The 26,521-nt window shown below is 34.8% G+C and overlaps 3 protein-coding genes across 10 annotated transcripts in view; 1 reads left to right on the plus strand and 2 right to left on the minus strand.

Annotated features, from left to right (window-relative positions):
* LOC115447057 (protein halfway) overlaps positions 1-7,339 on the plus strand; it is a 31,387-nt gene extending 24,048 nt beyond the window's left edge. The window contains exons 4-10 of the mRNA XM_030173975.2: positions 1,079-1,204; positions 2,394-2,591; positions 3,075-3,244; positions 3,859-4,044; positions 4,499-4,657; positions 4,916-5,020; positions 5,914-7,339. Coding sequence (XP_030029835.1) covers positions 1,079-1,204; positions 2,394-2,591; positions 3,075-3,244; positions 3,859-4,044; positions 4,499-4,657; positions 4,916-5,020; positions 5,914-6,192 — 1,223 coding nt within the window. The 3' untranslated portion in view covers positions 6,193-7,339. The remainder of the gene's footprint in view (positions 1-1,078; positions 1,205-2,393; positions 2,592-3,074; positions 3,245-3,858; positions 4,045-4,498; positions 4,658-4,915; positions 5,021-5,913) is intronic.
* A 482-nt stretch (positions 7,340-7,821) lies between these two features.
* On the minus strand, positions 7,822-15,721 carry LOC115447054 (probable ATP-dependent RNA helicase DDX52). Its single transcript, XM_037438613.1, has 12 exons — positions 15,533-15,721; positions 15,198-15,296; positions 14,841-15,026; positions 13,814-14,066; positions 13,436-13,508; positions 12,812-13,060; positions 12,272-12,384; positions 11,018-11,118; positions 10,655-10,800; positions 10,133-10,213; positions 9,037-9,180; positions 7,822-8,220 (listed from the first exon to the last, which is right to left on the minus strand). The coding sequence occupies exons 1-12, from the start codon at positions 15,608-15,610 to the stop codon at positions 7,932-7,934; spliced, it is 1,812 nt and encodes a 603-aa protein (XP_037294510.1). The 5' UTR covers positions 15,611-15,721; the 3' UTR covers positions 7,822-7,931.
* Positions 15,722-18,616: 2,895 nt separating this feature from the next.
* Positions 18,617-26,521, minus strand: part of LOC115447056 (broad-complex core protein isoforms 1/2/3/4/5) — a 142,960-nt gene continuing 135,055 nt past the window's right edge. For 7 of the 8 annotated variants that reach the window (XM_037438620.1, XM_037438622.1, XM_037438617.1 and 4 more), the window contains one exon: positions 18,617-26,209. In XM_037438620.1, coding sequence (XP_037294517.1) covers positions 25,860-26,209 — 350 coding nt within the window. In that variant the 3' untranslated portion in view covers positions 18,617-25,859. The remainder of the gene's footprint in view (positions 26,210-26,521) is intronic. The other variant, XR_005112352.1, reaches the window with a different exon arrangement.

A 26,521-nucleotide genomic window follows, 5' to 3' on the forward strand; every position in this document is an offset into this window, starting at 1 on the left:
CAGTTAACCTCGATTTGATAAAGATTCACGTTGTTGTTCACGTTTCTTTGTATTGATGAATTGTTTTCTTACTCAATAGATTATCAAGATTCGTTCACTGTTCGAGTATATAGGATAAAATATCTAGTTATCGTGACAAGTGTCTCTATAATTGCTGGTCATCTGTGTTCCGAATCACGTCTAGATTCGTTTAGCATTTAGCGGCTTCTAAGTTTTCTTAGGAACAGTCGAATTCAAATTTCTTAGGAACAGTCGAATTGTCGCAATTATGTACGAGAGTAAAATTTGCTTAAGACTTTTACGCAGACGGGGAGCTAAAATTCGTTTATTTTGGCGTATACAGACAAGGTGGTCATCTACCTGATATTTATATTAGATTATCTTCTAAAAATATATCTAGTTGATCTAGAAATGATTTTGATTACAAACTGACTAAAAGAAATTTCTTTCCTTGGAGTTAATTAAAAATAATAAAATACTTTATTTATCACGTAGCCAAACAAAGTTGTATTTATGATACGTCATAACATTTCATATGATAAAGATAAGGAAAGGACGAAGTAAATCAAATAAGCCAGTTCGGGCTGGCAGGTAAAGAGAAGATGAAAAAGATAATCTTTACATATATAATAACGTTCCCCGCCGCGTTTGTCTGCCTTAACTCGATTATTTCAAATATAATCAAACGGATTTCGAATAAATTTGCTAAGGAGTTAGTATAAGAAAATGTTTGGGATATAGATTACTTAATATCCCGGAAAAGTCGTTCACGTGGACAAAGCTGAGAGCAAAAGTTAGTATGTTTATAATTTTAATGAAGAACGCGTCGCGATCCTTCTTCGCAGTCTTATTAGAATTTAGGTAGATTTAGAAGATCACTACCATGAATTGTACTTGATTATCAACGGATTTCGATTAAATTTGGTAAAGAGATAGTTTGAGGAAAGATTTGGGAAGGAAATAGGCTAGTCAACGAAATAACCAGAAGAGCTGGTCGCGATCCTTCTGCGCAGTCTTATTTGTAAGTATTTAGGTAGATTTCGATCTCTACCATGAATTGTGCTTGATTATTGTCCAGTAATGCAGAACAAGACGAACCTGCACGTGCTGAACGCGAGCATCGACGAGCTGGACGTGTCCACGTCCGTGTTCAGGAGACTCTCCTCCATGGCCTTCACCGACGGCAACATCGGCAAGATCATCGGTACGTATTTACTCATTTGCTTAATTATTGGGTTAAGGGCTTCTAAACGTATGTCCCCTATAGCAACAAAAGTAGCTAATATAAAACTTTAACGACTAGTAACTGTCAGTCTGTCAGTACCTTGTTGCCACTAACAGTGACATCATAGAAGCATTGGTAATATTACTTTTACTTTAGCTTTTCCTAGAACGAAGACACACATTTGCAAGTAGCAACAGTCAAGTAAACATTGTTACTTTTATTAATTACTTTTACAGTTATGAAAAAAGTGAGATGATTATCTCTCTATTATAGTCGAAACAATTATGCCGGCCTATTGGAACCGGATATACATAGGCTGATCCCTGAACGCAACACACTTTGGGCCACCATGGCGGGTTAAGGCAACACCTTGTGAACGGTGATTGCTATCCGAGCGGATATAAAATATATCTCACCACCAGCACCTTTCCTTTATCTAAAACTATAAAGTATAAAGCAGATTTAAAGTTTTGGGATCAGCTATTTTTGTGATTAACTACGCCGTCAGGTTGGATTGCTTTCCCTGAAGGATACCTGGCAAAGTAAATAAGGATGAATCGAAATATATGTCTATTTCTTGTATCGTATTTGTTATTTATTGTTCTTGCTACCAAGAGTCGGAGTTTGAAGAATACAATGATACCCGTAAGTAACAGAAAATTGTTTCGAAAAAACTTTCTTTTATATCAGAAAGCGTATCGTCAAATTTAGGTATTTACAAATTTTTTTTTAAGGATCAATCAATCCACCATTGGTAACTTACCAATTCAGGTGAACTTATTTCTTATTTATTTATTTCAATTAGAACGGATAAACCAGTTGCACTAATTACACCGAAGCAACTATCAGTTTCATATACAACAAAGATATATTGACACAACTTAGCCACCATTTGTCTCCTGTCTGGTTCAACAGTTAAAAGCTTTTCAACGTCGATTTGTGTAACAATAATATCATCTTTCGAAGATCAAGTGTAATATTTCAATTATTGTTACGTCTATGCGACACCTTAGTCGATCATATTTTCATTTGCCGTCTGCACCTGGAGGTAGGTTTTGGATTTGTTCAGCAAATATCTAATATCGAGAGACCATTACCCCTTGCCATTCGACATAATGCCAGCCTGCTTCGAACCTACTTGAGGTAATCTATAGCTGTAAAATCGCAGGCCAATTCCCGAAGCATTCTCCCATCGCGTGCCTGAACATCTCCAACAACAACCTGACGACCGCCAAGCTGCCGTCCAGCCAGCGGCCCTTCGCCTATCTCTTCAACTTGACCGTACTCGACGCGTCAGCTAACAATCTGACAGAGTTCCCGCTCAGCCTCGTGCAGAGCAACAAGAAGATTGACATTAATTTGTCAGGTGAGACCGCAGTTCAGTAATAACGCCAATTGTTTTTTTTTTGTGGCTACGGCATAGTAATCCTACACTTGATGGCAAGCGCACTGGAGTTTATATAGAATGTCGACTGATGAGAGAATACGACCCACGACAGTCGACAAAATTATGCCGGCTATATGAGACCGAAGAATGAATAATCATATTTGAATATCTTTAGTATTGTTAAGAAGATACCAGTTTAATTTAACTACTGGACTTAATGAGACTTAACATCCTATGTCTCAGGATGGTGAGCACAGTGGAATACCAAACAATACGTTGTAATTAAAGGTGTTAGATGGTGTTTCTACTGTTTATAGGCGGTCGTATCGCTTACTATCAAGCGAGCGGCATGCTTGTCTCGTCATTCTACTGTATCAAAAATACCCCAGGCAAGGACCCCCATTCTGACTATAAACAAACATGTCTACAACATGAATCATAAAAGTTGTTAAAATATTCTAGGGAACAACTACCTCCCGTGCAAGCATTTCCAGAAAGCCATGGAGACCAACAACAGTTCGTTGGTTCACTTCCTGAACTACAACAAGACCTTCTGCGCGCTGGACCTCAGCTTCAACTGGTTTAAGGACATCAAGATAGTACCCATCGACCATATCAGGATTCAGAAAGAGGTAAGACTTGAAAGAATATGAAGATAATGTTTAATGTATATGGTACAAGGGACTGCTTATTTAAAAAGTGGGAGTTTGTAGGGTTGACTCTAATATCTGTGTCTTCTGTCTTTATCGTACTACTACCTACCATTATTTAAGTTGCCGTAAGTCAGACATTAGCTGTGGGGAATTCAAATTTTTCAATTCTAAAACTCTTTATACACGATGATAGGTGACCGACATGAAACTGTTGTTTTTTTTTATTGCAAGAACATACCTGAATTATCCAGGTTTGTAACACCAGGTCTGGAAGTCATATTGAGTTTTCTTCTTAGTATCAGCCCAGAGTCTAGAATTTGTGTTCTATATGGTGATAGGATTGATCTACATCACATCATGGGACGGGATACACACGGCGGGAAGTGGGAGTACTAGTTGGGCCTCTGCCTACCCCTCCGGGAATAAACATCGTGAGTGTGCGTACAGTCAGCAAATGAATGCCAGTATACTTTGACAGGAAAATATTCTATTATTTACTTTGTATGAACATAAGTATTTTGGTATTTACCATATACAGTGCATTGGGATAAATGCTTTGTTTGTAGCACATTTTTATTCAGTACGTGTTTCAGCTGAACGTGAGCTGCCGGGACATAAAGCCTGCGAACATAAACTGCACGTGCGTCCCGGAGCGGCTCGAGGTGACCGGGGACAACGTCACCAACCTGGTGGCCGTGGACTGCTCCCGGAGACAGCTGAAGGAGATGCCCACGCACTTGCCGCCCAACACTGTTAAACTTAACGTCTCGTATAATAATGTGAGTTTTTATTGTAGTTTTAGCGGGTCCGTGGGTATTGCAGGGTAGAACTTGTTTTCATAACACTTTGGAAGGTCAAAGGTAGCTTATGTATTACTTAATTATTTATAGTTATTGGTAGTTTTTATACAAATTCATTCTAACATTTTTGAGTTACAATCGCCAATTATATAAAAAAAAATACAGTTTTTATAAGCATCTGCTTGCCTGTAACTTTAAAACCTTTTAGGTAAATTAAGAATCCACAAAAAATTCTAGCAAAACTGTGAAACAAATCCATGATTTACGTGTTGTCACATAACCAAGACGGCATCCAATAATAACTAAATATTCGATTCCAAATAAGCCATCATATTTAAGACTGGGGTAATCATTTCTCGTCAGTTGACGCTATCTGAACCCTAATCCACTTACAGTCTTTTGTGAACCCGTATAAAAAAATAAATGATTTTAGATAACGTCGTTGCAAGCGATAGCCAGCGACACCTCGTACGACCACCTGCGGCGGCTGATCGTCGAGCACAACGACATCACCAACATCCTCGAGCTGGAGGGCACCAAGTTCATAGACCACTTCATACTCTTCGCGATAGGATATAACAAACTGAACATTGTGAGTATTATCATAAAATCTATTTTTGCACAACTTAATATGAAGACGAGTGAGAGAACGACCACCCTTTTCCCCTCCTTAGCTCTGCTCAAGACTGTGCGGCGCTCCACAGCGCTGGTCACCCTGAGAACATCACACTGCATGTAGTTAAGGCACTATGACTTTCGAAGTTATGTGTATTCTATGGGCAGGGGAAAGATCCTCTCCTGCCTCCTCTACGCTTATGACATAGTTTATAATAATTGTTTTAACTTTCAGATCCACACGTACGTGCTGTCGAACAGGTTCGTGACGACGGGGCCCACGTTCTCCATCGTCGGCAACTTTATACATTGCGACTGCAATACTGCCAAGACTTTGAAGGTAACATATTAATCTTCTCGCAATTTCATTGATGTTGACGAGATGGCTGTTTATACTGCCGTGCTAAGCTCAAAAGCGGTATCTCAAAAAAAAGAAATCTTGATTTTTATGTCGTCAGCTTAAAGAAATACCCATCCAATGAACTTACCTAAATAACTGTATCTTGTTTAGAACTTGTTAAAAAACCTTAAAAGAGTTTCTCTATCTCAGTTTTACATACAAAACTATATATTATAAAACTTCAATTATCTCGAAATAAGGTTTCCCTGACCGCTTTTGCAGGCAGTATATAGTAATTGTACCACGACATCATTATTATAACAACATAAAACTAGATTTCTGATTTAATAGTAGTTTTTAGTTTTTTTTATTTTCTTCTGTTTCGAAACTTTTACATCGTGCATGGTCATGGGGCAGACAGAGGTGTTAGTCGTCCGAAAAGTAAATGTTAGATTAACTACCTTCATTTTACAATACTACAGACTTTTATAATAATTGGCTGTTGACGTTCCGATTCACGCAGAAAGAGCTCGTGTCGAAACATCGGGAGAAAATAAAAAACACGATAAATTCCGAAAATACTTTTATATTAGTGTCTAACAGTCTTATAAACGTAAGATACAAATATTTTTATACACATTTTATACCTTCTTTGTAAACTAGCATATACATAAACAGAAGCAGAACTATCAGTCAATATCACTTAGCTTCATTCGTCACCCTGCAGCCCTAATTAGATAAGACTTTATGTAGTACTTGACATACCGGTTTGCAGTAACAAAGTGTGATATAAAAACACGAAATAATGCCATCTACCCAGAGCGAATTGAGTGCAAGATTATAGTTGTTGTTTTTTCATAAAAAAAATTAAATGACATTTCTATTATCCCCAGCCTTGGCTCCTAGAAAACTTTAAAAATATACCAGACTACAAAAACTTAGCGTGCAAGGACGACATGGGTCTCGTGGTCGAATTGGTGGAGTCCAGGGTCTGCCACACGCCCACAGACTGGACGGACTACATATACTACATCATAGGACTTGAGGTGTTAGTCTTGGTGCTCCTCATCAGCAAGGTCTCGTACGACTACTGGGTGTTCAAGACGGCAGGGTACCTCCCCTGGCCGGCGAACAAGATGCCCCGACTACCCTGCGACTGGCTCTGCGAATGACTCTGAGTTACTAAAAAACTAATTGTTGGCTGAATTTCTAAACGATTAACCGCAGGAGATTTAGAAGACTTAAGGTTCTTAGATGGAAGTTACAAGGCATTCAATGCCTGAGATTGAGGGTTCGGTGATATGGAGAATGGAGATATATTCTTATTCTAGTGGAAATTCTTATTTCTCCCCTGCCTAATCTTTCTATAATGGAGTAGTTTATTTACGGTGGTTTCAGCCAAATTTTCGGTTTAATAATTAGTTTTTTAGTACGCGGCCATTATTCCGTTTTGTAATCGAATGAAATTTTAAATATATTTTTATATTGTAAATCATTGCCATTTGTTAGGAATCTCTCGGTTACGTCTCGTATTTAATCACAGCGGCTTTGCCAAATTTTTATTTTTTGTAAACTTTTTGGCCAGTTAGAGAGGCTTAATTATGTTTAATTGTATATAGAGTAAGTAAAAATATGTTAATTGCCATGTTTAGGTTTAATTACTGGTGTGTAGACGAAATAATGTCGTACATTTTCGTCGTAGCTTATAGTTCAAGTAATAAAATAGTACTTTTGAAGTAAGTACTGTGTGAAAAAAGATGAGAAACGTATTTTTAAATCAATACGAAAAATATTGATAAAATCAGTAAAATCGACTTAAAAGTAAAAAACAGGTGTAATAAATTACACGCAGCTTTCGCAATTAGGAACGTTCAGGGTTACATCAGTCAAAATACTTTAATATCAATTTTGCACACAGCCGTTCCAAAAATCAGTTTATTGTGTGGTCACTTATGAAATAACACTTTATTTTTTAAGTTTATAATACCATCGACAGTTTTGTAAATCATTTATTTCATGAGTTATTTTATACTAATTTAAAATATTAATTTGTTTTTTTTAAGTGACCTATTTTGCTAACCATACTCTTGGTATTAAATAAAGTAATATTTTTGGTAATATTGAGGCTTATTGTCGGTATTATAACGTGCCATATATTGGCTGAAATGAATTCAAAGATTAATTAAGGATTGTCCATTGTTTTTTTAACTGTAATAGGCTAAGGGTATTTGTGTACATATTATTTAAAATGAAGACTGTATATTTTGTATGGGTTTTGTATATTAGACGTCACAAAGACCAATAAATCGATAATTTCTATGCTTTGGTTTGATTTTTCTTATTCCTCTAAGTTTGATAATATAAGGCCAATGAAAAAAAAAAATTCGAACGAATAGAAACTATTCGTTATTTCTGGTATGTAATTGAATTATTTTCAAGAAAGATAAGAAACATTACTTTACCATCAGTTAATAAATCTTAATAAAAAGATTTGTCCACAATGTTAATATCGTATTAAAATCAATATTATTTTGATATACTTTTGAAAATAATGTGATATACTTAATTACAATAATAAATATTTATTTACAACGGTATACTGCGTACTTCCGCTTTTCTTTCTCGTACATGCGTCTATATTTAATCCCCGACGAAAAAATTGAGGTGCTAAAAGTTTAAGGTGCGATCTATATTGGCTTTTCACTTTCCATGATATTTTTCATAGTGATTTGTGTATGAAATTAATTATAATACTCTATTGATAATACTAATTTTACAATATTAGAATGAAACTCGCAAAATTACTATGAAGTAATTTTAATTAATATAAATGTATTAATTTACAATGCGAAGTATTTTAATTCTTAGCACAGACAGTCTTTGCTGTATCTTATACATTACTTAGTAAACATCAGCTAACATTCTTAGCTTTTTTATGAAGAACATTTTTCTTGTTTTTCTTTTTGAGGCCTTTTAATTTCCCTTTGCCTTTCTTTACCTTTGTGTTTCTATCTTGATCTAGTTTACCTTTTCCTTTATTTATCTTTGCTTTTCCATCTCTATTTGGATTGAATTTGGCCTTTTTAGGACCATTTGGTTGATTTTCAACTTTCCTATATTTCTTATTTTTACCATTTGTTATTGTTTCTGTGGATTTGGACTTATCATCTTCTTTAGTCTCGCCTTCTTCTAACTTCCTCCTGTAACAATATTTTATTGTAATATATAAGGAAATATGAAAAAAAGGGCTTAGGACAATAATATTAGCAACTTTTTAAATGTTTTTTAAACCAAAGTACAATGTTGTTTGTATACTGTTATTTAATAGACAAAGCATTGGTATCTTTGCAGACTTTTATACAAAAGGCCTATCATCTAGAGATAACATACACGCATCACGCCTTTATCCGCAAAGACGTAGGCAGAAGTGTGAGGGCATACACTTTTGCCATGAGTGTTTCATCGACAAACGTGATAATTCCAGATTCGGGGATGATACTGAGTAGAAAAACAATATTGCTTTTCTCAGCTGTGAACCCAGATCCTAAGAGCAGTATACCGTAATACAATTACGCCGCCGAGGTAGTCCGTTACGCCTAGAGATAAAGAGCATTTTGAATCAAAAAACTAATTTTCTTCATTATCGTGTTTTTTGTAATTCATTTCCCGGCGTTTCGAAGACTTCATAGCTTTCATGGTTACAGAGCGGTCTGGGCCATAAAATATGAAACCTAGTCTCATTTTGATGTCTAACATTTTAATGTTTATGTACTTAATGATTTCTTATGTTTACGCGAATGTTAGATTTAAACTATTTTTCGGATTTTAACGCGGTTTTAATAATAAAATGTAGGTAGGTATTATTAAGTATTAACTTTGACTTTGCGGATGAACAACAACTCAGCCCCCCCGTGACCATGAAGGCTGCAGTCTTCGAAACATCGGAAGAAAACTAAAATTATGAAAACCGCGATCAAATCCGAAAAACAGTTTAATTTTAATGTTGATGTACTTACTTCTCCGGCTTGGTCAATATGGTGGATATCTTGTCCCTGTGCGGAGCTTTCTTCATGAGCTGCTTCCTCTTGTTGGGGTTCTGCTTCAGTTTGAGCATGTAGTCTGGAACCTCACATCCTGACTGCTTCATCACAGCCGCTATGCTGGAATAGGTAATTTATTTTTAATATCCTAGACCAGGGATTCGAGGTTAGAGAACGTAAAAAACATCCATTTTCTAATTTCATTTACTGGAGACTGGGTTGTCTTGATATAATTGATGTTAAGGCGACTGATCGTAAAAAAATTAACGGATTTTTTTTAAAAATTGGCGCCGACCCCACATTTAACTGGGACAAGGAAGGTAAGTGGCGAATGGTAAAATTTTCCGAAAAGGTACTCGACACAACATATGTTCAAAATCTCAATTTCTATCTTTATAAACTTGAGTTATGAATTTTTGAAATAGTTTTTTTGGCTTTGGTGTAAAGATGGATATTTCGAGATACGACAAAATCGTTTTCTACCGTCAATATAGGAACTAATATACATAAATGCTGTCTGCAAATCGTTCTGATGATAATTAGACTGTACAGAAATTCTACATAAAGGTAAGCCGGCATGAATCGGGTTATATGGACCCGTCGCCCCCGGTAGGTAAGGTCACCTGATGATACTGTTTAATATTAGGTAGTTATAATAAAATAAATTTTGATGATACAATACGCAACTTGTTACCTAGCTTGGTATACTATAGGCCTATGACAATGTTGTGTAGAGACCAAAGAAAAAGTGATATACTCTAAGATGTTTTTATTACATAGATACGTTGTCCGAGCTCAATACTGGCAAGACGAAAATATGGTAATTGCCCGACTTAACGGCCAATGAGCGTACGGCACTAACGTTGTTACGGAACTGTCGATGTATATATATATCCTTTTCTAACGAATGTATGCTGCATCTTTTTATTCCTTCTTCGAGCGAATTTGTAATTATATGTACAGGTACGTGACTATAGCAAATAGCTCGCCGTTTTATGTGCCATTTTGTTAGTGTATGATAGATGTAGTGCGTCTATTTGTAAAACGTCATTGGATATACTAATCAAATTACCTGCGTAGGTTGACTACATCGTCCTGGGTGAAGAAAGTGATCGCCTTCCCTCGCTGTCCCGCGCGGCCGGCCCGGCCCACCCTGGGACACAAATTATTATTATTCATTTTGATTTAGACATAGAAAAAATTCAGTATGTGTAGATATTTTAGACAGTAGCGGTAAGAAAAAAAAACAGGTATAATTTAAACATCCGATTTTAAACAGGCCGGCATTATTGTGGCAACTGGCGAGGAGTTATCATCTCAACATTCTATCTGAAGCTAACTCCACTTATAATATTTATTATTATTCATTTTGATTTCAACATAAAAAAAAATAAGTTGTGTAGATTTCTTAGCACTAATAAAAACGCAGGTATAATTTAAGTATGCGGTTTCAAGCAGGCCTGCATAATTGTGGCAACTGGCGAGGGGTAATCATCTCGACATTTTATGAGGAGCCTACTTCACTTACAATCAGATACAGCGGGATCATTTTGCTGTGTCCGTATAAGAGAAAAAAAAACAGGAATGTTGGTACCTGTGTATGTAGGAGATGGCAGACTGCGGGAAGTCGTAGTTGAGCACGAGGTTGACGCCGCGGAAGTCGATGCCGCGCCCCATGAGCTCCGTGCAGATCAGCACCCAGATGCGGCCCACGCGGAAACTGCGCACCACGTTGTCGCGCTGGGGTAGACAGTGGCTTTAAAACATTCTTTTATATTCAAAGGGCTTATGGTACACCACTATAATGAAAGATATGGTACACCACTATAATATAAAACATCAATGTAAGGCAATTTATATGTACATTTTGAAAAACAAAGACAAAAGTCACAAATCCTTAGACTTAACCAGGGATCGAACCCTGTACCACACAACCGACACAGCCTACACTACATACCTGTGTTTGTGTCCTGTCTGCGTGTATCACGTCCACATTGATCCCGTCGTAGATCAGTTCTTTGAACAGTTGCTTGGCGCGGTCCTTGCTCTGCACAAACACTGCAACAAAAACAATATTATACATCTGAATGCCGAAAATCATTCGCCAGCTCTTGTACCAGTATATCTTATATAATATTCTATCTTAATAATGACTCAGTCGCAGCTCGGAGTCAGGAAGTTGACGGAGTGACCCCCGAGCCTCGGAAAGCACGTAAAAGTGTTGGTCCTGCGCCTGAACTCTGGTCATGTTGGATTACCATCTCATCCGACTATAAGTTATTTACAATGATGTATATTATTATGATGAAGCGGCGATAGCCTAGTTGGGTGTGGAACGGACTGCCAAGACGAATGTCCGCTGGTTCAAATCCCAAGGGCACACACCTCTGACTTTTCTAAAATCATGTGTGTATTCTTTGTGAATTTATCGTTCGCTTTAACGGTGAAGGAAAACATCGTGAGGAAACCTGCACATCTGAGAAGTTCTCTATAGGAATTTCGAAGGTGTGTGAAGTCTACCAATCCGCACTAGGCCAGCGTGGTGGACTAAGGCCTACTCCCTCTCAGTAGTAGAGGAGGCCCGTGCTCAGCAGTGGGCAAGTATATAATACAGGGCTGATATTATTATTATATTATTATAGGTATATATATATATATATATATCATTATAGGTGTCCCAAGATACAGGCATAGCCTAGTTTGGGGACCCCTGACAATAATTGAAATGCTTAAACTCAGATATGCCAATTACTGTTTATGTACTTCGTAATGTTATTATTTCTGTGTTCTTTTTGTTGCAATAAAGTTATTATTATTATTATATTCTATAGACACGATCGTCAATATACAATATTTGATCAAAATCTAAACCAAAATGGTAACTAAAACGTCACTGTTATAACCTATTTATTCACTTGAACAACAAATAATTTTACTAATTTGACTAATATTTTTTATTCAAATCCAGGTTTACACATAGACTCAAGTTCTTATATCATAAGCGCCACTCCGTACACAACCACAAGCTGTCAATATTGACTATACTAAATTCAGTTTTGAATGGATATCAGTTCAAATCAGTTGGACACAGTGAATGTTCGGAACGCCAAATCTAATACATAGTACACATTATATCGATGGTTATATAGTATGAGTTAGGTTTTCTTTCATGATGTTGGCAGTAAAATGAATGATGTATGTAGCTGCATACCTAGCACGGGCGGTTTGAGTCCCTTCTGCACAAGTTGTCTGAACGCGACCAGCTTCCCGTTCTCGTTGCCGCAGTAAAGGAGCTCCTGGTCGACTAAATCTGTCGTGGCGTTTCTGAAAATTATAAATTAGAAGCATTTTGATCTATTTTTATCGTAGTAATGAAGAATAACATTAGTTTTCGGATTTTGCCGTTTGTAGTTGTTAATTTATTACTCATTACATGGTAATGGCGGCTATTAATTAAAAAGATATTAATTAAATCGCGATATAATTCAAAAACTTTTATTTCGATGTCTAACATTCGCATAAACATAAATTAGTATCCAAACCTGAAGAAAAATTAAAATTATTATGTAACTATGTTTATGTGTATATTTTTGTTGTACAGAATCCTAACTTATTTATCGTGGTTTGGCAACTAATGTGTCATTAGATACATCGCAAAATAATAATTTATTATGTCATAGGATAGACATGTGCTGTTACAGTAAATTCACTATTTTATAAATTGAATTTGATATAAAAAAAAATCTCTTACCTCTGTCCAACAGTAATATTAATAAGTCCCTTCAAAGCGTGCCGACTCCACTTAGCAACGCGTGGCGTGTGCGTGGCGCTGAACAACGCCACTCTAACGCCACGGGATTTCTCCTGTCCCTCTTTCGCCTGTCTCTGTCCTTGTCCAGTGGCTATTAGTATCTGTTCTAACTGCTGCCTAAAATCTGACCGGTCTTCTGTCGAGCCTTCGAAGAGTTTGTCGGCTTCATCTATTATGAGCCATTCCACCCTGAAAGATTTAGGCTGTGAGTATATGCACTTATACCTTCTTTATTCTGCTACTGTTGAAGGATGCAAAAATGTATTTCGACTGCACAATACTTAATATCAGTAATCAAAAAAAATAATAATAGATAATCTATACTAATATGTAAAGCTAAAGAGTTTGTTTGTTTGTTTGAACACAGTAATTTCAGAAACTACAATATCGATTTTTTTTCTAATAGGAAGTTACATAAATTCTAACTGCTACAGGCTTTTTATCCCAGAAAAAGGTTTATCCGGAAAATCATATCACGCGGGCGGAGCTGCAGGTAAAAGAATGTAGTAATGATTTTTTTTTTAAACATATTTATTTTTGATGTCATGTCACACAACCACTCACTTTTCCAAGGTAATGTTCACCTCTTCCTGATCCATTAAATAGCACAGACGATTTGGTGTAGTTATAACTATGTCTGAAAAATAAAATAATTATGTAGTTATGCATATTTAAATTAATCAATGGAATGACTTAGACAATAATAGTCATATAAGTAGGTTTCTTTTTAGACCATAATTTATCCTTGAGTAATCAATTTTAAAATAATGTATTATGTTTTTTAACACTGGACTGACTGCCATGAAATCTCACAAGGAAGTAGCTAACACTTTCAGAAATGATATAAGCCACTTATTTCTCAGGGACTATAAGACCAGTACTTAAATTCAAAAGTCATCAACTGAAACTGTTTTTGTCAACTTGAAACATAGAATGACTCACCACTCTTCTTAAACGTAGCCTCCCGTTCCTTAACTCTTGTACCCTTGATGCTCTTCAGCACACTGCACCTTAGATTTGTTGTAGCGCTTAACCTCAGCGCCTCACGGTAGATCTGGTGCGCTAATTCCCTGGTGGGGCAGAGCACTAGGGCTCTAGGCCCACCTTGTGTAGAGCCTAGTGAGTGCAGTAGAGGTACTAGGAATGCAGCCGTCTTGCCAGAGCCTGTTGGGGCGCAGGCTACTATTTGACGACCCTGGGAGTATAAAAAGTATAACATAAAAAGGGTAAATGGTAAAGTAAAGCGAATGTATTGAATGAGGGTTAAACTTAACAATTAAGGCGATACCTCAAGGTCCATTTTCATACATTTTGTTTCACCTTTAATCTGGGTAACTAAACAAGTATTGGGTTTAAATTCACGTCTAGTTAGTGATTAGTTCTCGCAGTTGAAGAAAAACGTAAAAAGAATTATTAATCATGGATATTTCGGCCTTTAAAATTTAATATGACGAAATTTTAAATGCAGAAATATCCATGTTTATTAATTATTTTTACGTTTTTCTTTCAACTGCGAGAACTAATCACTAACTAGACGTGAATTTAAATTCTTTACTTGCCAATACTTGTTTAGTTACCCAGATTAAAGGTGAAACAAAATGTATGAAAATGGACCTTGAGGTATCGCCTTAATAGTTGTTATTTACCACTTAGCCAAGTATATTTGTTCTGAAAATTTTCAATGTGTTTTTCTCTGATATAAGAAGCCTATGTTATGTGCCAATTTTTGCTCAAATCTGTTGAATACTTTCTATGATTAATTCTAACACAATGTTGTTTCCAAATAATTCTTTTATTGTTACATGCTTAATGTAAAGAGACAAGTAATCTTTGATTAAAAAATAAAGAAAATACAAACTAATTATAATAAAAGATGCTAATATATATGATGGTAGGATCTTTTTACAGTAAAAGTCTACATTTTATTATGAGTAATGTAGGAAACCCAAAAAAATCTAATTTATCATACCTCTAACAAACAAGGCAAGGCCTGACGCTGCACAGGAGTTGGCTCGGTATATCCACACTGCGTGATAGTGTCTACCAGACCTTGGGACACATTGTACTTGGTAACCAACTCAGAGAAGTTTTGTAGCGCTGGCGGGATGTGACGACCCACAGTTTTGATGCCATGTTCATTGCGGAAACGATTTTGCTGAAATTATTTGAATTTTGTAACTGACTGGACATTGATTTTTTTGACAGTTATCACATATTGAAGACACGATTAATTCAAATTAATTTTAATTATCAAGTAAGGCGTGGAAGTAATTTTTTTGTTGAATAAATGTAATTTTAATAACTGATTATAATTTAATTTAAATACCTCTTCCAACTCAAGTTTCTTTTTCAAGTCCTCTGTCTTCAGTTCTTCTTTTTTTATTTCAATTTCTTCTTTTTTTATCGGAGCTTTGTCCTTTTGGGCCTAAAATTGCGATATTATTGTATAGTAGGTGGAGTGTTTGTAATCTAAAGAAGGCACTTCGAGAACGATTTCAAAATTAATAAAATGCTATTTTTGCGCTAGAAAATATTTTATATAAATATCCAGGTATAAGTATTTTAATGTGTTTTATACGTTTCTTAGCTAAAAAAGTGGTGTTAATTCGTATTTTTTCTAATTTATTGAAAAAACAAACATGTTAAGGTTAGGTTACTTACATCGTTTTTGACACCCAGAACCTTATGTTTGAACGTTAAACCTTTAGTTAATTTCTTAAATATATCGTATGCGTCCATTTTGTAATCATTTAGTTTATTGTTTCTTTTTAAATTCCAGTAAAACACGTGTATCCACAGTTCACTGTTTACTATACTGTATTTGACGTTTCATAAAGTTTGACATATAGGCATAATGTTACTAGAAAAAATTAAAGATAATAAATATCTAACTTGACATTGCATCGCACCGATTTTTTATAATGTAATATGAAGGTATTATGTATTTAATTTAATTCATTTATATAACAATTTTAAAAATTAAAATAATTTATTGTAAATCATCGTTACAGACATTATTCCTTTATCTATAATATATGTATCCAAATCACTACGGGGATTACCAGTGTTCTATCGAATAATGTAGCCAGCCTTTATTATTTTCCCCATCCAACACCTATTTTAACAGGTTATTGTTGTTGGATTATAATAATAATTAATGTAAATTTCAATCTTATTAGTCTTTTCCAGGCGTGATAAACTTATTAAGGTACTTAAAATAATATTTTTTCCATTGAAATATTAATAGTTTAATCAAAGAAATTGACATGACTAGATACCTACATGTTTTCTAATCAGTTACTGCTCCTATTATAATAATATTATAATATTATAATATATTATATTACAGATAGCACCCACATAAAAAAATATTACGTCATAATGTTATTTAATGTATATTACATATGTTATAACATTAAATACTTATGTACTTACTGAACTACTTAATATTTTTATCATGACATATTTTATCATGTATAATATTGTTGAATAGTTACGTTGTTCATATTCTACGTCTCTCAAGTGGTCGCGTCTAGTGGTATAAGTAGTTATATGGAATATATGTCAAAGGCTATGCTTTATTAAAGTTTTAGGCGCATAATTTTAGAAGCAAATTGTATAGTTACTTACTTAGTCTCAGTTTTTACTTGCATTGTCCATAACTATAGATAACACCTACCAACTAATAATCATATGCTACCATTATTTCTTAAAAACGATTTTAAAAATTTCTTGTGTCAGCTTTGTTACTAATATTTGTTGATGTTTTTATTGCTTTGAATAACGAGGCGGGCCTGCTGCTCACTTGATAGTAAGCGATACGACCGCCCATAAACAGTAGAAACACCATCCAAAACCTTGAATTACAAGTATTTGGTATACAACTGCGCTCGTCATCCTGAGATGAGATGTTAAGTCTTACTATGTCCAGTAGTTACATTGACTACAATGATTTTTGAGCCGAAACACAACAATGAGTAGGGGGAGCGAGGGGGAATTGGGTCCTACTAAGGGAAATTGTTAATAAAACTCATATTTGTAGAAAGTACAGTTTTTTTTAATCAGGAACATGAACCTTAATTATGTAACTACAACATAATCATAATTTCAATGTTTTATAATAAGCCATATTTCAGCTATTAAACTTTTTTAAAAAAACAATAACGCTCTCATTACCCTCCATTGTGGGAAATGAGAGCTTATATTCATTCTGTATATTTAATAGGAACTTTTATATTAAATCACTCTCAAATTATTGTTACAAATCAGTCTCAAACATGTATTAATCAATTACTATTAGGAATCTAAACAAAAGGCACAAATATAAGCAGCTGGATCATCAGAACCAGAACATTCCTGATGTGCCCAGCTCCCGCAACTTCTGCAACGGAACCACAATTCATTATCTTTGCCCGTATCAAGGCAGATGGCACACAAAGCTTCTTCCTCTGTGTATTCAGACTTATCATCGCAAATATCATGAAAATCTTCTCCTTCAGTTGTGTCATCACCACTTTCAAATAAATTTTCACGCAATACGTTTTAGATATATGGGGTTATCAGAGCTATGATGGGTGAATGAGAGCGACGTAGGCTCCTATTACCCAGCGAACACCATCTTAGATTTATAACGAAAACATAATTACCTAGCTTACTATCACAATTTAAACTCAGGAACATAAAATTAGATAGATTTGTCCATAATATTAATGTACATAAATTGCAATAAATATGTATTTTGATACTTACTTGGGGTTTGGAATATTGTGAAATATTATAAGCATGGAGCGAAAAACCGACGACCTTCTCTCGCGTCGGAATGCGTGGATTTGTCGAGTCAAGCGAGTGGGGCGAACCGAGTCGCATACGAGTCCTATTTATGCCTATAGTCACACCGCTCCCATAACCCGCAGGACCCCATAACCCCTCACTCCCCTACACACTGCTGTTTTTTGGCGGAAATAGACACTGCGGTGGTACCTACCCAGGCGGACTCAAATATGAGAGATCTACCACCAGTATGAGTTCACACCATACACAACAATAGAGGCAACATGTTGAGAAATATCACAATCACGCTTAATATTATGGTGATTATAAAACTCGCAGGCGTTAATTTCAGTGTACATCATGTAACTCATTTGGAAACGTTATGCGACGTTCTTACACAATATGTTTTGTATAATATTATGTTTTTTTTTATATTTATTACTGTAGGTGTTTTCGTCGAAGACTCTTTTCTCGTTTTCTCGTGGATAGTTTATTTCTTCGTATAGAATAATACAAAAATTACAAGCGAATTCATTTAAATGTTATATATCATCATTAGTCACAGGATGTCCACTGCTGGACGTAAGCCTCACATAAAGATTTCCCCACCGACCTTTTGAAAGGCGTCTGTATCTAGTGACTTCCTGGTGCTCCTGCAACCCTTATCAAGTGATCTGTTCTCCTTGGAAGTATACATCCAGAGCTACAGTAGCAGATGGTCTTCATTCTCTTACTATTCTGCCTGTTATTTTTTAGTAGTGAGTAATCATATACATTTTCTTTTATTGGCTGTTTGGGTTCTCTGTTTGTTAGTGCTCGGGTATGATTTAACAATCATTTAGCACTATTTTTTTACATGATTTATACAGGGAATATTTTTAAAAAATATTCTAAGAAAAAAAAATTTGCTAACTTCTCAGCTTTAAAATATATAGAACCAAGGAACGGAAAGGAAATAAGGAATGAAATAACTGATCATAAATGGAATCACTGCGAGTTTATTTTATACTTTTACATCCAACTGTTATACTTTTCATGAGAATTAGAAACGTTTTTCCACAATGAAACGTAAATCCGCTCAATAAAACCAATCGTCAGATTCAAAGATACTTATAGTACTAAGTTTTCCGACTATTTGATATGTCCTACCAATTGTGGGCTTTAAGTTCTGTTTTCCTTCAACTTCCAGAGAAAAAACTATGTTCAGAACTTTTTTGAAAAATAAAAATTATTAAAGACATATGAACTTTTTCGTTATATTATGTGAAGCAAGCTGGCCGAAATCGTGTTTCGAGATTTTTTTATTTAACTTTTAATGAAGATATTAAAAAAGAAAAAAAAATGTTTTTATGAAATTGAGAAATGGAAGAAGATAATTATGTAAGTAATTATTATAAATTGAGTAAAGTTATTTTTCTGGTAATTAATATCAAACATAAATAAAGCCCACCTTCAACCCGAATTGATTCCTTAACCACATTTATATCAACAACATCAAAACAAGTAAAGACACCATCTTTTACAAACCACTGAAACCGATCAATATTTTTTGAATTGGATAATCAAATTTCAACTTTGTTAATAACAGAAACATTGTGAGCAGATACTAATAAGCCGCTTTCATCATTTTAGGTAATAAATTTATCTATTTTTACATTTACATCAATTAATATTTGTATAAACTGTAAATTAAGTTGAGATTTTTGTATTGAAGTTGTATTTGTCAGCGATTTTTGAATATTTATTTCAATAAATTTATTATTTGTATATTTTATGCTATAGGTACCTACTTTAATATCAATGTGAAAATTATATGTTTGGATTATAATTTTGAGATAGTATTTTGAAAAAGACTTTCTGCCAATGTTTGTGAATAGCTCATGAAGTTTGAAGATGATGATATAGATGTTTTTTTCAAGTGGCATACGTAGAACTGTTTTCGTTGATGATTCCAGTGGTTTACAAACACCCTTGCCATACAGCTACAACAGTAGTACTCTAAGTGTCTTCACCGACTTTAATAAGATGTTAACTTACAACAATTTCCAAGATAAGCTGCGGGCGCGCCGCCATACCTAAACCTTAATTCCGAACATTACACAATACTATGAAACATTTTGTACACGCTCGCCTACTGATCCATCCCGAACTTTCTAAAAGTATAACAAAACTCATTTCTCAACTAAATTCTATTTAACACATATTTTCTTTCTTTGATCAACGATGGCAAACTATAACCTTTACAATAGTAACACAATCAATATTAGTTTAGGCAATAAAATGCCGCGGTGTTGCCCGCCTTCGGTTGTCATTTTTATCCATCAATAAATTATTATATTTTTTTCTTTTACGTTTGTTCTAAAGAAACCGCTGGCACGCAACACGCTCGGCGCTCGCTTATAAGACGAAAAAAAAAGAAAAATATCAATGCTTATAAAAATGCAGATCGTGCATACGTTAAATTACGAAAAAATAATAATAATAAAAGAAAAAAGTCCTAAAACTAAGTGTGTCAGCAAAAATATAGTGCGGTAAATTAGAATTGCCACTTAATTAACTTTCACATATAAATTGTTTATTTTTTATTAATTCTTCGTAAAAAAATATTTCTGTGTGTATAAAATGTGTCACTCAAGTATAACAAGTAACGGTTGAGCAATTATGGTAAACTTTCTAAAAGAAAAAAAAAACACAACACTCAACAACCACATAGCACTGGACTACGACGTATTATTTCTGAAACATTTCTAAGACCAATGGTCTTAATGCAGAGTGATTTAATATAATTCAATAATTATTACGAATTTCCCAGTTTATATAAGATACTTTTGAGATTGAAGGCCGATGTGAAGCCCATTATTGCTATATGCACTAAATATAAGAGTTTATGTTGACGTGTTTATAAAATACTGATAAAAAAAAAAATGAAATCCATTTAGTTCCTAAATTTAACACAATTGCCCAGCCGCCTTATTTGATCTGTAGATAAAAAGTTATTTTACTAATAACTGTCATTATAGTGTATGCGATTAAGGTATATAAATGTAAATATTTCTTATATTATATTCATGTATTGTAAAAGACTGGTATTCAACGAATATGCTCAGACGGGGTTATATCACTATATAATACTTATTTTTTTTTATTTATAAAAAGTCGTAAGTGCACTTTGAGTTATGGAACTATTTAATCTAACTGTAAGTTTAGCAGATTTATTTCTATATCCATGGGTAAATATGAAAAAACACGAAAGTTATCGACTAGATTTTATAAATGAATATTCGGACTTTTATTCGGACTTTTGGTACAGTACGCAAACTGTGTATTTGACTACAATGTATAGAATCACTATTACTAAAGTCGTATCTGAAATTGAATGCGAGGCGCAGGATTTTATTTAAAGACCTCCTAGAGGATCTGAAATTGAATGCGAGGCGCAGGAATTTATTCAGAGAACTCCTAGAGGTTCGTTGCTGGCTTTGTTGCATATATGATACTGTAAGCAACTATTTTCTCTCAAAATGTATTAAACTAAGTACTCGAAATCAAAAGATCCGAGGAGATTGGATAGCAAAGTTCGGGATTTTTTAAAAATCATTAATAACTCTTATGGTTACAGCCTTCCAAGACAACAACTTAGATAAATGACTTTAAAATCCTCAATTTTATCGCCTGCATCTGATTCCCCGTGATATTTATTAGGGAATATATTTTTCATAGCTGTCCTACACTTTCAATTATACCTACCTAACACAAATTCACGCACTGTAATTAAAAAATAAAAATGAACTTACAAATCTGCTACTCTATTGTCCCTTATTGTTAATTATACATAAATGTAACTATCAGATAGTGAGGTATTCGGTCTGGTTGAAAACTATTGCCCTACGAGTGATTACAATTACATTAAAGTGGAAGATACTGGTATAAATATTAAAGCTATTGGTTACAAGAATACATCGACACGGAAATTTATGTACAATGTAACGTATCGCGACACACACATGCGAAACTTCATAAAAAACAATATCAAGTATGAAAGTGTCTTAGCCTACAAAATTTAAAAATGTTCCTCCGGCGTCACATGTATGTGTCGCTGTGAAGAAAACTCGCGAAATAGCTATATTAATGAACAATAAGATCGTGGTCGATTTATTCTTAAAAACTGCTATCTCCCCGTCCGAGCAATAAAATCATTTCATATAAAACAACTATTGAAGTTACTGGGGTCGGATGCGTTTCAACCGAGACATCTCATAAACAACGAAATGTCGCGGTTAAAACGAACACGCGACGAACTATTGCATTTTATATATGGAATATGGTTCAACAAAAAATAATATGTGTAGGGTAAAAACTATTTAACAACAGTTATATCTCGTTTGCATTTACAATATAGTATAATAAATATAAGAATCGACACATCCTGGCTGCTGTTGTGAAGTAACCCGGTTTGGTCCCGCGGGACGCTACCAACCTACAATAATACATTAAAAATAAACGACGCAGTTGGAGGTAATACTTACAATAATGGAGGTAATAATACTTATGTTATAAAAGCATTTAAAAACAGATATTTTGTGAAACGGTATTTTGTGAACATGTGTGTTTAGGTGAGATGTAATAAACGCCTTATTCTAATTGATTTTATACCTATTCATAATACAAAATAGGTTATCGAATCGTAAAATTCGAATTGCCAATGATTAATGAGTTGAAAATTATATTTGAGTGATTGTTGCAATGGGCGTTTGCAAATGAATATAATGTATAACACTATAGCCGCGTTTTAAAATGACTTCAAATATGAGAGAGAACTCTTGGCACTTATATGTGAATTCCTGCTTAAATATAAGGTCTAGTCAACGTTGAACTTCAAAATAAATGTATGTCGGACATAATTATTTAAAAAAAAACAAGTTTAATACTAAGTTATAAGTATTGTCTTATCACTTTTACTTTGAACGGTTCAGTTTGAATATATATCACCTATCCGAGTATTCATGTGTTGACCCTATTTGAAGTTTAATTCTAGATTTATAAAAACTGTTTTCCATTGTATTAACATTTGTGATATAGATGACGATATTGATTTTGACTTGATTACTTTTTCATTCTTAATTATTTTCGCAAAAAGAAAGATAGGTTGACATGAAAGATAGGGGCTTACGCAAGCTGCAATGGCCATCAAAATTGTAAAATTACTGAACTAAAACTGCAGGATTATGTTCAAATACATTTATATGTTTGTGTATGAGACGTCATTTTAAAACGCGTAATTCTTATATATTTACCTAGCGTAGGCTATTGTTACAGTTGTACTGATTGAAGGCATCTTGTTGTTGTTTATATATGTATTACACTACGTAGTAACACAGTCTGGTTGAAACATTACCCATTAATAAAAACTTAACGTTATACAACTGGCGAAAAAGCGAAATAACTGCATATTAAATCCAGAGTGTTGTTAAAAAATATTTAAAAAAGAAAAATTCTCACTTTCATTCTTATTATTTAAAAATGCAGTATTTTGGTATACATTACAGAATACACTTTTTTTATTGTTTCGCTGTTTTTTTTTGGAATTTTAATTTCTACGCTGCGTTCAAAAAATTTTGCCGACACATTTCAAAACTTAACACGAACTTTCTATAAGACCTAACAACAATCACATACGGCTGTCCCCAATGTTGATGTTTTACGCAGCTGTCAACTGAGATCATACAATTTTGAAAAAAAAATCAATATCCAAACATCAAAAATAAAACTTGGGAAAAAGTACAAACTTTCCCAACAAAGCGTTTAACAACAAGCATAAACAAACAGACAAACCGATGAAAAATAATTGCACAGCGGAAACAATAAACGCACAAAATGTTACAAAGACTACGTCTAAGTTTCACTATCAATAAATCCATTAGTAGAATATATAAAAAATCCATTTTTCCATTAATGATTTTATCTATTCACTATTTAATATCACGAGGCCCCTAGTACTGGATGCCACGATATATTTGTTATGAAATGTATTTCTAACTTATAAAATATATACAATTTAAACTACCCGCTTGCTTTTCCCATTTAAGCTCCGGCGAAATATGTTTTCGAACAGTTATTGCGTTTAAACCTATACGAAACACCCCGTGTAACATTGTGAATAAAACATTAAATAAGCAAAACATAAAAAACTTGAGGTATTACTGAACAGAGGTAAATGCGTTGTTGACCTGTGATATCCCAAATTTGGATGGTTTCATCGAAAAAAACGACTGATCAAGCCAAAAGACAAAACACGTTAGAAATCGACTTTTAAAATTACTTGCATTGTTTACCGCAAACTAAGCTTTATTTTGATGAAGCAAATATAATACAATGCTTATAAAAATAACTAATAAATTGTAAACTAAATTATTAAGTTATTATATTAGGTTAGAAAGTTTGCATTTTCCGTTTGATTAAATAATTTACGTCGATCGTCAGCGGGTTTGATACGGTTATTCGATATAAAGCCAGATTCACTTTGAGTGATTTGATATGTTCCGAATGTTTTCTTGTGTGGATATGGCACAACGCTTTATTCTCAGAAAGATATTTTTTCTATATTTTTTTAATATTCTATTGGAAATAAATGCACTGCAAAAGTTATCTCCACGTTATCTTTGGCTTCGTGAAATATCACTGAATTAGAAAATACTTTATTATAGAGATATAGTTTTGTGATATGTCGGAGTTCAAGCCCACGGTACATTTCATGATAATGAGATTTTCTGTAAACATTCACCCTAAAAAGATATGTCGTGTGGTTACTGAACGCGGTTCTCAAATAATTACCTACGATATAAGTAAATAAAAAATATTTTTTTATACAATCTGCAGCCATCTTATGGTTATGTAATCCTAAGATTTTTTTGAGAATAATTATAATAATAATCTAATAAATTTTCAATAACGAGACGTCCGCTAAGTTGGTCGACATTTAAATAAGAACCACTATACACTCATAGAGAGAAATCCCAAACTGGATACAGATTAAATATAATTCTATTAATTAATACCTAAAACTACGTATTTTTTATACACAAGAAATGTTTTTTTCTTTTCAATTTCTTGATTTGAAATCATGCACACGTATACGATCGTCGAACAGCTTTTCGAAGACCCACGTCCAGGCTATCTGTCGGTCCTATCCCTACTGACTGCACTCACTCGTAACCCTGTATTCTGGGAGTCGCCGCGCGCTGGCAGCCTCGGCGACGCCTCCGACACCCTCGAGCGCCCCCTGCATCCGTAGCACGTCTCTTTGTCCCAACAATCCTCCAACAAGTTAATGAATGACATGAAGACGAAGGCACGGCTACTTATACATTGATCATAATCATTAATGAAGCCAAACGCACATAGATTTATATATTCGTATTGTTCGTAAGACGTTAAATTTTGTACTTTCGGAATCAGATTCTAAGAAGTCTTTAACTTTTATGTTTACTCAACATCAACATTTTTAATCTAAAAATTTTGGTAATTAACTCCTAAATAATCTGTATTATTTTATTTAATTTAGATTTGGCGTTCCGAAAAAAGTTTCATTAAAAAATATTTTCTTTGAATTTTTTTTAAATTTACTGTTTTTTAAAATTTGTACATTCTCGTTTTGTACAGTTACCGAATCTAATTTGACACTAGACATTAATCGAAAAGTGTATCTTTAAAAAATGTATCATCTCTTTAGAATACAGTTGGCATACATTTGGCAGTACTAGATATATTAATACTTTAGTATTGCTCTGGATTACATTGTCATATTGAACACTGTTTGGACATTTTCACTAGAAAACGTCGGTACATCGCGTTATGCACGTGACGCGACGCGACGTGACGTGACGTGATGTGACATGACGTGACGTCGCGACACGGAGCAAGTCCACCGTCGAAGCGTACAACACTAGGCGGCCGCTACAAGCCGCGTGCCACAATACTGTTCGTGTAATTTTAAACCTAACGTCAATATTTTACTAATTATAATACGATTAACCATATAAATGCGGCATATTCCTGCATTGTTTTGGCATTGTCCCGTTATATTGCACATGTGAAGCCAGCCCGAGCGCGTCGGGTTGGCGTCCGCGTCCGTTTCGCCGCATTACAAATACACCCGAACAGCAGTCCGGGCCTATTTGGAACAGGGAGCGTTACCACCGGTTCAAGCCATAGTTTGTGGTCATTGAAGGCCGGGCGGCAGCTGCGGGCCGTGGTCGCTGGCGCCGAGGTCGAACAGGTGGTGCGGCGCCGGCGCGAGCGCGCTGTGCAGCGCGGAGGTCTTGAGCAGCCGCTTGAGCATGCCGCTGGAGCCGCGGTGCTGCAGGCTCTTGTGCGTCGTCAGCGAGTTCTTGGTGCGGTACCTCCGGTGGCAGAACTCGCACACGTACAGCGTGTCGGACTGCTCGTGCTTGTCTTGGAAGTGTCGTTTCAGTGAATAGTAACAAGAGAATGTCCTGCGGCAGTAGGGACACTCTTGAGGCTCGTTGATGCCGCCGGCGGTGGGCGGGGGCATACGGAGGGGCGGTACAGCTGGAAACCGAAAACTGACGCTTTAGCAACACCACTAGCACGCACGGGCACACGCGTACACTCCACTCGGGAGGCAGCCACTCGGCAACATACACCCTTTCAGATATCAAATGCATTATTCTGAAAAATATAGCTTTATAATATTACTTATAATGTATGAGGTTATTCATAATTATTATAAATACTAAAATAATAATGCACTGTACACATTGACTAACTACACAGTAATATCACGAGATTTTAATAATTCAAAATCTTATGGAAATTCTTTCAACCACAATGACACAGAAACACGTGATAACAAAAATGATA

The sequence above is a fragment of the Manduca sexta genome, chromosome 14, assembly GCF_014839805.1.
Source record: "Manduca sexta isolate Smith_Timp_Sample1 chromosome 14, JHU_Msex_v1.0, whole genome shotgun sequence".
Classification (NCBI taxonomy): domain Eukaryota; kingdom Metazoa; phylum Arthropoda; class Insecta; order Lepidoptera; family Sphingidae; genus Manduca; species Manduca sexta.

Coding starts and splice junctions, on each gene's coding strand:
- LOC115447054 (XM_037438613.1), bottom strand. CDS start 15,610: ATGGACGCATACGATATATTTAAGAAATTAACTAAAGGTTTAACGTTC. Junction 14,067..14,840: donor CCTTGCCTTGTTTGTTAGAG/GTATGATAAATT, acceptor TTATACTCCCAG/GGTCGTCAAATAGTAGCCTG. Junction 8,221..9,036: donor ATATTGACCAAGCCGGAGAA/GTAAGTACATCA, acceptor ATATTGTTACAG/GAGGAAGTTAGAAGAAGGCG.